The sequence below is a fragment of the Malaclemys terrapin genome, chromosome 4, assembly GCF_027887155.1.
Source record: "Malaclemys terrapin pileata isolate rMalTer1 chromosome 4, rMalTer1.hap1, whole genome shotgun sequence".
NCBI classification, from domain to species: Eukaryota; Metazoa; Chordata; order Testudines; family Emydidae; genus Malaclemys; species Malaclemys terrapin.
In genome coordinates this window covers 32,311,722-32,324,671 of record NC_071508.1, presented here as the reverse complement: position 1 = coordinate 32,324,671, position 12,950 = coordinate 32,311,722, and the positions used below count along the sequence as shown (strand labels likewise).

Here is a 12,950-nt window from a genome sequence, read left to right as displayed (position 1 = left end):
GGACCAGACATCAATCCAGGCTCTCCAAATCTTTCTGAACAAGTCTCTCATATTTCAAACTTGTAAGTAAACAGCCAGGCAAGGCATGTTAGTTTTTATCTTTGTTTTCTCAACTTGTAAATGTACCTTTTGCTAGAGTGTTTATCTCTGTTTGCTGTAACTTTGAACCTAAGGCTAGAGGGGATTCCTTTGGGCTCTTTAAGTTTGATTACCCTTTAAAGTTATTTTCCATCCTGATTTTACAGAGTTGATTTTTACCTTTTTCTTTATTTAAAAGCCTTCTTTTTAAGAACCTGATTGATTTTTCCTTGTTTTTAAGATCCAAGGGGGTTGGATCTTGATCCACCAGGAGTTGGTGGGAGAAAGGAGGGGGATGGTTAATTTCTCCTTGTTTTAAGATCCAAGGGATTTTGATCTGTATTCACCAGGGAATTGGTGAAGAGTCTCTCAAGGCTACGCAGGGAAGGGAATTATCATTTTGGGAGTGGTGGCAGCGGACCAGATCTAAGCTGGTAGTTAAGCTTAGAAGTTTTCATGCAGGCCCCCACATTTGTACCCTAAAGTTCAAAGTGGGGAAGCAGCCTTGACAGAACCACACACCTGAAGGGTCAGAATTAAGGCCATAGGACTGCCTGGGGATCCCCACCTTCCCACACCCACCAGGGGGCAGGTACTGCTCCCCCCCTACCATTCCATGGAGGCAGAACACACCAAAGAGGGCCACACCCCATGGCTTTAATTCTGACCCCTTGGGGATGTGGTTCTTTAATTCTGACCTCCCCCCCCCCCCCCCTACACAGAGCTCCTCCCCAGTTTCCCCCAGCAGGGTGTCCAGTGTGTGGGCCTGGCTGCCCGCCAGCACCTCCTGCTAGGGACTCAGAGCCACCTTTGCCCCCACCAGGCGGGTGGGGTAAGAGAGGTGCCTGGAGATGCGCTGAGCTCATGTCAGCCCAGGGGCTCCCAGGTGAGTGACCACAGGTAGGGGCATGGGGGATCAAGGGGAGAAGGGGTCCCCCTGCTGAGCAATCTCAGCCACACTGACAGTGGGCTAGGGGGCTGAGAGAAGCATTACAAGGTGTTGGAGGGGGAAGTCATTTTCTCCTACCCCCAGCCAGGGGCTCGCCCACATTTCCAGGGAGCTGTGCAATTCCGTGGCAAAAGGGGGATCCAGCAGGGGCCTTGGGATCCAGACCCCAGTTAGTCTGGATCTGCCCAGTGACGCCAGTAGGATGACACAGGAGCTGTAAGTTCATTCCTGAAGTGAAGAATGAGGAAGCAGGACAACAGCAGCCATTTCCCACGCAGGCCACTGGCAGGAGTGATTAAACCCATGACCTTGGGAGCTAAAAGCTCTACTGCTTGAGCTAACCCCCTGCTCTTGGAGTGGAGGGGTCAGTACAAAAAGTAATTTTCCCTCTACTGATACTCACACCTTCTTGTCAACTGTTTGAAATGGGCTACCTTGATTGCATTGGCCTCGTTAGCACTTCAAAAGTAATCCTCCCGCGCCCCCCCCCATTCACCCCTTCTTGTCAACTGTTGCGAATAGGCCACTTCCACCTTAATTGAATTGACTCATTAGCACTGACCCCCCCCCCCCCCTCGCTTGGTAAGACAACTCCCATCTTTTCATGTGCTCTAATATATATTCCGCTTACTGTATTTTTCACTCCATGCATCTGATGAAGTGGGTTTTAGCCCACAAAAGCTTATGCCCAAATAAATTTGTTAGTCTCTAAGGTGCCACAAGGACTCTTCGCTGTTTTTGCTGAGACAGACTAACACAGCTGCCCCTCTGAAACCTGCCCCATGCTCTGTTAGCACAGGTGGAGCAGGCCCAGCAAGCTGTAGCTAAGGCCCAGGCACCCCAGCAAGAGCAGAGCACCATGCAGAACGGGCCTAAGTCACAACAGCTCCCCGCAGTCCGATTCCACTCCCCTCCTTGGGGCCGCATTCTGCCCCCTGCATCCCACAGGCCACCAGTCCCCTCATACTGTCACAGTTACTGCAGCTTCACGTCCCCATCTCAGGGCTCCTTTTACCCAGCGGTGCCAGGCTAGGGTGGGCACCCCATCTGTGTGTGTCCTCCTGGGCTGCAAGGAGACGGGATCGTCCATTGCATTTGCTGTGCTGTCATATCCAGCACCAGTGGATTTGTTGGCCATGTGGCTTGGAGTGACCTGTACAGATGCTGCTTGGCCACCTGCTGCACCCCATATGCTAGCAAGCTTTTGCTCTGCTCTAAGGCCACTGCGCCAGTCCAGCTAGGGACAGAGTAGGGTTAAACCTGCTGTCACCCCCAGGGAGGAGGCATCACACACCAGTCGTGAGAAGGACATCCTGTATCTGACAGCCCACAGCGGGTCTGCCCCCGTTGGCCCAGGCTCCGCGATGGGTGCTGAGAGAGTCCTGTGGCCGTACGTCCCGCGCACTCCCCAGCTTCACGCATGTGTTCATGTGATGTCATTTGTCCTCTTTTTGGTTTTATTAAATGTGTTCCTGGAGAGGGTGTCCTGTGCTTCTTTGGGGACCTCCACAAAGGGGCGTGGAGAGCCGTGTATCTGGATTGGAGCCGGTGTCCCCTGGAGAGAAAAACCCCGGGTCCCATTCCCTGGTTCCCGGAGCCAACCAGTCCCCATCACACACTGGCCTCTCTCCCCCCGCTGGTTTGACAGAGGGAGCCCAGAAGGGGATGCTCCATCTTCTCAGTCCCTGGGGTGTGAGGGGGTTCACAGCAGTCAGGCCCAGCCAGGGGCAGCTCTAGCTTTTTTGCCACCCCAAGCACGGCAGGCGGCTTGCCTGCAGGAGGTCCCCGATCCCGCGGATTTGGTGTACCCGCCACCGAATTGCCACCGAATCCGCAGGACCGGTGGACCTCCCTCAGGCAAGCCGCCGAAGGCTGCCTGACTGCTGCCCCCACAGCAACTGGCAGGCTGCCCCCCGCGGCTTGCCACCCCAGGCACACGCTTGGAGTGCTGGTGCCTGGAGCCGCCGCTGGGCCCAGCCCCCCATGGGGCTCCCCTGAACTGGCCCATTCTCCCGCCCCCCCACGGCATGTTGACCCATCGCTCCCGGCCCTGACCCATTCCCCCCATACTGGCCCGTCCCCCCTCCCACTGTCCTCACCCCTCCTGTTGGCCCATCCCCATTCCCTCCTTCCCTCCACCCATCCCCCTCCTACTGTCCTGATCCATCCCCCCATGTTGGCCCATCCCCATTCTCCCCCCCCCCCCGCTGGCCCTCCCCCTCCTACTGTCCTGACCCATCCCCCCATGTTGGCCCATTCCCGTTCCCCGCCCCTCCTGATGGCCCATCCCCCTCCCCGCCCCGCCCATCCCCCTCTTACTGTCCTGATCCATTCCCCCCCTCAGTGACCCAACCCCCTATGTTGGCCCATCCCCATTCCCCGCCCCCTTCCGCTGGCCCATCTCCCTCCAACTGTTCTGATCCATCCCCCGCCCTCGCTGACCCAACCCCTCATGTTGGCCCATCCCCATTCCCCACCTCCAGCTGAGCCCCTCCCCCCCCCCAGCTGGGCGGGGCGGGCCGATCTCGGCGCAGCCAGTCCCAGACCCGGCCCGGCCCGGCCCACGCAGGTGGTGGGAGCGGCCTCCCCCTCTACTTCCTGCCGGCCCGGCCTGGCGCCTCCATCCGCCAGGCAGCGGCCCCGACCGCCAGCCCCAGCACAGCCGGTGAGTACGGCCCCCAGGTGAGGGGGGCCGCCGGAGTTGTGGGGGGGGGGGTCCTTACTCCCGCTCCGGGGCGGGGTCGCCGAGCGTTCCGGGGCGGCCCTAGCCCCCGGGGGGTGTACAGGGAAGTGGGAAATGAAATCCTGCGGGTAAATGGTGAAATCGGGGGGGTGCGCAGGTTACAATGTGCTTCTCCCCTCCCCCCCCCTTCAGTTTCGGTACCTCTGGCCGAGCAGAGTTCATGGCATTTTGCCCTCCGGTCTCCAGGGTGTGCCCCCCCCGCCCCCGGCGGCTGTGGCAGGGGCGGGGATTTGCCTGGTTGGCTCTGGGGCGTGGCTGATTCCCTGGGCATCGGTTTCTGCTCCGGGTGGGAATCAGGCTGGGTTTCATCCCGGACCCAACAGGCCTCTTTGCCCTACAAAGCTCTGGGGCTGGTAAGGGAGGAATTCTGGGTTATTTTGTGGGAGGGTCTTCACCCCTTGCCCTTTCCCATGGGCCCCATGCTCCTGGCTGTGCCCCAAGTAGTAGGATTGATGCTCCCCCCACATCCTGCAGATCAGAGTCAGGGGGACGCAGCCAGCCCTACTGCCCACACAAGGCTCCAGCAGCAGTTTCTAGGAGACCTTGTCTCCACTTCCCAATTCCCCCATGCTGTGGCACTAGATACTTGGTTCACTTCCTGCTCTTTAAACTCTTGTATAACATGGCTGTGCTGTTACAGCTTCTGGGCTTCACCCCAGAGGCAGCTGCATCTTGGCATTGAGCAAGGGATCCTGTATATATAAAACAGTTGCGCTTCACCTCAGAGACGGCTGCCACTCAGCTTTGGGTGAAGGGTCCTGTGCTTATAAATCGGCTGCTGTGTCCTACCCCAGAAGTGGCTCTGCATTTCAGACCTGGCCTCTCTGACTCTTGCCCCTCCCACCCCCAGCCATGTCGTTCCGGAAGGTTGTGCGCCAGAGCAAGTTCCGCCATGTCTTCGGGCAGCCCGTCAAGAATGATCAGTGCTATGATGACATCCGCGTCTCCCGCGTCACCTGGGACAGCAGCTTCTGTGCAGTAAACCCCAAGTTCGTGGCCATGATCGTGGAGGCCAGTGGGGGAGGGGCCTTCATGGTGCTGCCAGTGCTCAAGGTGACTGGGGTAACAGGGGGCAGGAGCTGAGTCCTACCAGCTCATCGAACTGGTGACACTAATGTGCTTTGAGCCTCAGGAGAGATGGAAATGGGGAGAGCTGCAGTTAGCAGTGGGGGTGGAGAATGGGTCTGTGTGAGGGACTATACTCCCCCGTGCCCCCGGGTGTTTTCCCCCTGGCATTAAGGGGACAGTGTAGTTGGGAAGGTGATGTCCTGCAATTTTGTAGCTCACAGATGTAATGAGTTTATTCTCAGCTGCATCACATGTGCATCCCTGCAAACACGCCCCTCCACTCCCCCCAAAAAATCAACAGGATTGCAAGTGTGTAGGAGGAGTCCAGGGCTGGGATAGCGGGGGGCTCGGGTTGGGATGGAGGGGCATCAGCAGAGCTGTGGGGGAAGCCCATGACTGGAATAGCAGGGGACTGTGGGTCAGGGTGGAGGGGCTCTGGCTGTATATTGGGGAGGAATCTCCTGTGACTCTGCCCTTCTCCCCCAGACAGGGCGCATCGATAAGTCGTACCCCACGGTGTGTGGGCACACGGGCCCTGTCCTGGACATCGACTGGTGCCCGCACAATGACCATGTCATCGCCAGCGGCTCCGAGGACTGCACCGTCATGGTGAGAGGGCTGGGGGCAGGGGTGGCCCTAGGTGGGGGAAGGGGTTGGGGCAGGGGCAGCCAGCTCAGTCTGGATTCGGTGTGATTAGCAATCTGTCTCCTTCCCGTGTGTGTCAGGGCATGCCCATGTGGCAGGTGGAGCAGGTGCTTGTGTCAGCCAAGAGGGTTCTCTGATGGGGTGAGGGGGTGCAGGCTTCCCACAGGCCCCCTCTAACCTCTGTGCCCTGACAGGTCTGGCAGATCCCAGAGAATGGACTAACACAGCCCTTGACAGAGCCCGTGGTGGCCCTGGAGGGGCACTCGAAGCGCGTGGGCATCGTCACCTGGCACCCGACCGCCCGCAATGTCCTCCTCAGCGCAGGTACAGCCTCCCCTCCCCATGATTCTGTGTGTGGGGTGGGGCGAGGCAGGGCCCCTGCAGGGGAGCAAGGGGAGCAGGTGGGGCTATATGTGGAGTGCTCTGTACCAGATAACTGGCGGATAGTTAATGCAAAGCCTTATTTGTTTGCTTTGGTTTTAAATGGCTCTGAAGTAATAAACCTAACTTCAATCCCAAGCAAATTAGTAAAGGACAGGATTAGCAGACGCATAGATGAACATGATATGTTGGGAAGAGTCAACACGTTTTTTGTAAAGGGAAATGATGCCTCACCAATCTATTAGAATTCTTAGGGGCAGGGGTGTCAACAAACATGGACCAGATCTAGTGGCTATAGTGTACTTGGACTTTCAGAAAGCCTTTGTCAGAAGTCTCTCACCAAAGACTCCTAAGCAAACTGAACAGTCATGGGATCAGATGAGTTCCTCTCATGAATCAGGAACTGGTTAAAAGAGAGGAAGTAAAGGGTAGGAATAAATAGTCAGTTTTCACAGTGAAGAACAGTAAACAGCAGGGCCCCCCATGCAGTGCTGTTCAACATGTTCATAAGTGATTTGGAAAAAGGGATAAACTGAGTTGGCAAAGTGTGCAGACTATACAAAATTACTCAAAATAGTTAAATCCAAAGCAGACTGTGAAGATTTACAAAGGGATCTCTCAAAACTGGGTGACTGGGCAACAAAATGGCAGATGAAATTCAATGTTGATAAATGCAAAGTAATGCCCATTGGAAAACATACTAACTATACATACAAAATGGTGGGGTCTAAAATAGCTGTTACCACTCAAGAAAGATCTTGGGATCGTTGTGGATAGTTCTCTGAAAACATCCACTCAATGTGCAGCAGCAGTCAAAAAAAGCAAACAGAATGTTAGGAACCATTAGGAAAGGGATTGATAGTTTGTCTTATTATCATAATGCCTCTATATAAACCTGTGGTATGTCCACACCACGAATACTATGTGCAGCTCTAGTCTCCCCATTCCAAAAAAAAATTAGAAATGGGAAAGATACAGAGAAGGGCAACAAAAACAACGAGGGGTCTGGACCAGCTTCCATATAAGGAGAGATCAAAAAGAGACAACTAAGGGGGAATATGATAGTGGTCTATTAAATCATGAATGGTGTGGAAAATAGGGAAGTGTTACCAACTCCTTCACATAACATAAGAACCAGTGGTCACCCAGTGAAATTAAGAGGCAGCAGGTTTAAAACAAACATAAGGAAGTGCTTCACATAACACAGTCAAACCTGTGGAACTCATTGCCAGGGGATGTTGTGAAGGCCAAAGTATAGGTCCATCAATGGCTATTGTCCAAGATGGTCAGGGACACAACCCTATGCTCTGGGTGTCCCTAAACCTCTGACTGCCAGAAGCTGGGACTGCACAACAGGGGATGGATCACTCGATAATTTCCCTGTTCTGTTCTGTCCCTCTGAAACATCTGGTCGCTGGCAGTGGCTAGGATACTGGGCTAGATGGACCGTTGGTCTGACCCAGTGGCCATTCTTATGCTCTCTGGAGTGGGGACGGTGGGGGTGGGGAACAGTTCCTGCCCCCCGAGGCTGTGGTAATGTGGTGGTCGTGTGGAACATGGGCATGGCTGAGGAGCTGGGGGGGAGGAGGGATGAGGGAAGCTGTCTCTGGGGGTCGGGGTGTAATGGACCGGTCCCCCTCCCCAGGCTGTGATAACGTGGTGATCGTGTGGAACGTGGGCACGGCCGAGGAGCTGTACCGCCTGGACAGCATGCACCCCGACCTCATCTACAACGTCAGCTGGAGCCACAACGGGAGCCTCTTCTGCTCCGCCTGCAAGGACAAGAGCGTGCGCATCGTGGATCCCCGCCGAGGGGTGGTCGTGGCGGTACGGACCCCTCCAGGGCCCCCCGGTGTGGGCTGCAGATGGTGGGACAGATCCACCCTGGACCCCCAGCTCCTACATGATGGCCCCGGGTTCTCCCCTGCCCTGGCAGCATTGCCTGGTGGTTCCCCTCCCCTCCTGTGCTCTGCAGACCCATTCTGTCCCCTGACTGAGTGTGGGGCCCAGAGGTGTTAGAAGCCTGATCTGGGGAGCGGGGAGTATTTAAAGGCACCAGCTGCTCCCATCAATGGGGGGTAAGTTTGTCACTGCCCCCTGGTGGTGGGGGTGAACCTGACCCCTTTACCCCAGTGGAGCTGAAGTTCCGGGGGGGGGTGGCCCCAGGTCCCTTCTTGCCATGCAACAGTTGGTGGGGGGGGGGGGAGAGTGTCAGTCCGTCCCTCACCCTGCTGTCCCCCTCCCTCCAGGAGAAGGAGCGTGCACACGAGGGAGCACGGCCCATGCGTGCCATCTTCCTGGCTGATGGCAAGATCTTCACCACAGGCTTCAGCCGCATGAGCGAGCGGCAGCTGGCGCTCTGGGACCCGGTGAGCTGGGGGCTTCATAGATACAGGGGACAGCGGTGCCCAGGAGGGGAAAGCAGTGGATGTGGTGTTCCTTGACTTTAGCAAAGCTTTTGATACGGTCTCCCACAGTATTCTTGCCGAAAAGTTAAAGAAGTATGGGCTGGATGAATGGACTATAAGGTGGATAGAAAGCTGGCTAGATTGTCGGGCTCAACGGGTAGTGATCAATAGCTCCATGTCTAGTTGGCAGCCAGTATCAAGCGGAGTGCCCCAAGGGTCGGTCCTGGGGCCGGTTTTGTTCAATATCTTCATTAATCATCTGGAGGATGGTATGGATTGCACTCTCAGTAAGTTTGCAGATGACACTAAACTGGGAGGAGTGATAGATAAGCTGGAGGGTAGGGATAGGATACAGAGGGACCTAGAGAAATTAGAGGATTGGGCCAAAAGAAACCTGATTAGGTTCAACAAGGACAAGTGCAGAGTCCTGCACTTAGGACAGAAGAATCCCATGCACTGCTACAGACTAGGCACTAGGGACTGAATGACTAGGCAGCAGTTCTGCAGAAAAGGACCTAGGGGTTACAGTGGACAAGAAGCTAGATATGAGTCGACAGTGTGCCCTTGTTCCCAAGAAGGCTAAAGGCATTTTGGGCTGTATAAGTAGGGGCATTGCCAGCAGATCGAGGGATGTAATCCTTCCCTTCTATTCGACATTGGTGAGGCCTCATCTGTAGTACTGTGTCCAATTTTGGGCCCCACACTACAAGAAGGATGTGGAAAAATTGGAAAGAGTCCAGCGGAGAGCAACAAAAATGATTAGGGAGCTGGAACACATGACTTAGGAGGAGCGGCTGAGGGAACTGGGATTGTTTAGTCTGCGGAAGAGAAGAATGAGGGGGGAGCTATCAACTACCTGAAAGGGGGTTCCAAAGAGGATGGATCTAGACTGTTCTCGTGGTAGCAGATGACAGAACAAGGAGTAATGGTCTCAAGTTGCAATGGGGGAGTTTTAGATTGGATATTAAGAGAAACTTTTTCATTAGGAGGGTGGTGAAGCACTGGAATGGGTTACTTAGGGAGGTGGTGGAATTCTCCTTCCTTAGAGGTTTTTAAGGTCAGGCTTGACAAAGCCCTGGCTGGGATAATTTAGTTGGGGATTGGTCCTGCTTTGAGCAGGGAGTTGGACTAGATGACCTCCTGAGGTCCCTTCCAACCCTGATATTCTAAGATTCTACTAGGTCCCCTGGGATGGGAGCTGCATGGCGCTGCCTCAGGGCGGAGTAGTGATGTCCTTGCCTCCCTGCAAGGCCCTGGATTGCCCCACAGATGCTGACCCGCCATCTCCTGCTACCAGCAAGGCCAGGAGCCCAGCCCTGTCTCTCCCCCTCCCTCCCCCCCAACCCACTTGGAGTCAGGGATCCATCATTGGCAGCTGTACTGGTGATAATGCTGGAGAGGGGCAGCTGGGCTCCCTGGGTTTTTTTGTGTGGGGGGTGGGGGGGTGGCAGTGATCCTGGTGATGCTGGCTTCCCCCAGTCTGTCCTCCATAAGGGTGAGGTCCCTTCCTGACCCCAGAGCCCTGAAGCATGTCTGTAGGTAATATTTTGGTTTTGGTTGGGGGGAGGGGGGGGTCTCAGGACGGGAGGGGTCGGGGGGGGGGCTATCCTCTCCATCACCATCTCCTCCCCTCCCCATCCCACTGCAGGAGAACCTGGAAGAGCCCATGGCGCTTCAGGAGCTGGACTCCAGCAATGGAGCCCTGCTGCCTTTCTACGACCCCGATACCAGTGTCATCTATGTCTGCGGCAAGGTAGGGGTCCAATCATCAGGGGATGTCATGCCCCTGCTGACCCCAGGCTAATGCTGTTAGGAGCAGCCTGTGGCCCCACAGGGAAGAGGCTGGGACCAGCTAGTGCTGATCCTTACAAGTAGAGGATGGGTGGGGGCAGGTGGCACTGCCTGTGTCCGTGGGGATTGGGTGTTGTGATGATGCCCATATGCTGCCCCCCCCCCCCCCCCCCACACACACACACACAGACTCCTCTCTGCCTCCCTCTTCACCCACAGGGGGACTCAAGCATCCGGTACTTTGAGATCACAGAGGAGCCACCCTACATCCACTTCCTGAACACCTTCACCAGCAAGGAGCCCCAGCGTGGCATGGGCTGGATGCCCAAGCGGGGTCTGGACGTCAGCAAGTGTGAGATCGCCAGGTGCGGGCTCCCAAAATGGGGCATGTGGGGTGGGGCTGGCAGTGATAGAGGGATTGGGGGTGACTGGCGGGGTGGGGGGCAGCAGTGATCCTGGATGTAGGGGGCTGGGGGAGGGAGGTGTTTGGGGGCAGCACTGATCCTGGAGATGGGGGCAATCTAGAGTAAATGGGGGCGGCGGGTGACTTCTGCTCCGCTAACTCTTATGCTCCCCAACTGTGCAGGTTTTACAAGCTTCACGAGCGCAAGTGTGAGCCCATCATCATGACAGTGCCAAGGAAGGTGAGTGCCTGGCACGGCAGGGGGAGGGGAGTACTGTGTTTGGGAGTCAGACTTTGGGTGGGGAGCATCCCTGTTCTGTCCCCCTCCTTGGGAGCAGGGCTGGGTGCAGAGCAGTGGCTGTAGCAGGTCCGGTTGGAATGCTACTGCTGCCCCTTGGAGGAAGGAGCTAACTTCCCCCCAACAAAGTTCTTTTCCAAGCCAGTGTCTTGGAGTTGGGGGAATCCCCAGCCTCAGCTGTTGCTGGCCATGGGGCTGCCCATAATAGGGGGGCTGCCTCCTCCCCAGTGGCTGAGAGTTCCACAGGCTGGTGCTGCATGGATGACCCAGTGTGTGTGTGTCCCTTGCAGTCGGACCTGTTCCAGGACGACCTATACCCAGACACAGCTGGGCCAGATGCAGCCATGGAGGCTGAGGAATGGGTGGCCGGGAAGACAGCAGGTCCCGTGCTGATCTCGCTGCGCGAAGCCTATGTGCCCAGCAAACAGCGGGACCTGAAAATCAGCAAGAAGAATGTGCTGCATGAGAGCCGCCCAGCTCCCACCTCCAGCACCGGCAGTGCCACGCGCCTCAGTGCCACGGCCGCGCCCACCACGGTGCCCAGCATCAGCACTGCCCCTGGGGTATGTACAGCATACTGCTGTCCTCACCTGGGTTCGAGCCTGCCCAGCCCCACCCTGTGGCACGGCCGCTGGGGCCATGCTACCTGGTGCTCTGGGGCCAGGGGGCACTGGGGGTGCTAGCCGGGGGAGGGGCCAGTGGCCACAGTGGGGGCTGGACTCTGGTGGGTATGGAAGGGGTGGGGTCTCAGGGGGGCAGGGCTGGGGTGCTAGCCTCCCCATGTCGGGTTCACCCACCGCCCATGGGGTGGGGTCCTGGGCTTTGGCCCCATGGTTGATGGTCTGTCTGCAGGGAGGTGGGCGGGTGGGGGCTGGGCTCTGGCCCTGTGGCTGATGGTCGGTCTGTCTGTCTGCAGGGTGGCGGGCGGCTGGAGGAGGTGCTGCAGGAACTGCAGGCGCTACGGCTGCTGGTGAAGGAGCAGGGCGAGCGTATCGGCAGGCTGGAGGAGCAGCTGAGCCGCATAGAGAATGGGGATGTCTAGGGTGGGGGGGCACGGTGCCCCCCTCCTTAAAGGGATCGCACAAACCAGGGTTTTGACTCTTCACCTCGGAGCTGCCAGTAACCCCTCCCTGAAGTGAGGGGGGGCCCTGGGCCCCACTCCCACCTCTCCCCTTTCCGCTCTGCCACGGGGAAACCGCTCCCTTTTTTCTATGAGTGACCAAAACACCCCATTTCTTAAAGGAGTGGGTGGTTCACACACACACACACACACACACACCCCTTGCCTTAGGCAGTATCGCCCCCTCCTGGAAGCTCCTCTCCCACTGGGCGGGGTCACTCACCCCAAGAAGCTGATGTGCTGGGGGGTGATTTCCTGCCTCTGTCAGCCCCATGGTGGGGGATGGTGCTGGGTTCAGCTCTGTGCTTTTTTTTCCCAGCCCCATGCAGGGGCCCCCCTCTGTCTGCGCAACCCCCTCCCCTCCCAGCACACATTTAGAGGAGACAAACGCTAAGCTCCACCCCCATCCCTGTCCATGCTGCTGGTGGAGGTTGGGTGCAGCCTGGCCCCGCCCCCCTCTTCCTGCGCCTGTGGGAGCGTAGGGGGCGCGATCGGGGGGTCGCTGTGCTCAGCCCTCCCCTTTAAATCAGACTTGGGTCTGCAGCTACCATCACCGTGCCAGTGCAGTGGGGTCGGAGCAGGGCACGGGCCCTGGAACCCACGCCTGGTTTTATGTGACTGTGCCCTCTTCAATAGCCATGGGGGGGGGGGCAGTCATAGCAGGGACCATTCAGACCCAGCAAAGTGGCTTCTGCCTAGATGCAATTAAGGAAAGGAAAAAAACCACACACAGAGCTCTGTGCAGGGCCAGATCTATATTTTCATTCCAAATAAAAGGTCTTTATTATAAACCCTTGGGCTGGGCGTGTCTTACTGTGCGCCTGTGGGCCCCATGCTCCAGCCACTGCGCCGGGGACTGGGTGCCAAGAGCTGCAGCAGCTAACCAGGGCCCTGCAGGGAAACCGGGACAGAGGGGGACATGAGCAGGAGAGCTGGGTGGGGGGCAGACAGTGGGTATATACAAGGCAGGAGGGGAGACTTTTGTACCAGCAGTGGGCGCCTGATGCCCTGGGAAGGCAGCACCCATATAGCTGTGCTGAAAATAAATGGTTTGCTTTGCCCATGT

General features: G+C 57.0%; 1 protein-coding gene across 3 annotated transcripts; it reads left to right on the top strand.

Moving 5' to 3' along the window:
- Positions 1-37: 37 nt before the first annotated feature.
- Positions 38-12,675, top strand: CORO1B (coronin 1B). 3 transcript variants are annotated; one of them, XM_054026345.1, is made up of 11 exons: positions 38-62; positions 4,621-4,823; positions 5,325-5,447; positions 5,678-5,807; positions 7,510-7,691; positions 8,114-8,233; positions 9,921-10,025; positions 10,283-10,428; positions 10,650-10,707; positions 11,055-11,327; positions 11,681-12,675. In XM_054026345.1, the coding sequence occupies exons 2-11, from the start codon at positions 4,623-4,625 to the stop codon at positions 11,804-11,806; spliced, it is 1,464 nt and encodes a 487-aa protein (XP_053882320.1). In that variant the 5' UTR covers positions 38-62; positions 4,621-4,622; the 3' UTR covers positions 11,807-12,675. The 3 variants fall into 3 exon arrangements, with proteins under 3 accessions (XP_053882320.1, XP_053882318.1, XP_053882319.1); XM_054026343.1 differs by lacking the exon at positions 38-62 and adding an exon at positions 3,542-3,692; XM_054026344.1 differs by lacking the exon at positions 38-62 and adding an exon at positions 3,542-3,709.
- The last annotated feature ends 275 nt before the right edge of the window (positions 12,676-12,950 follow it).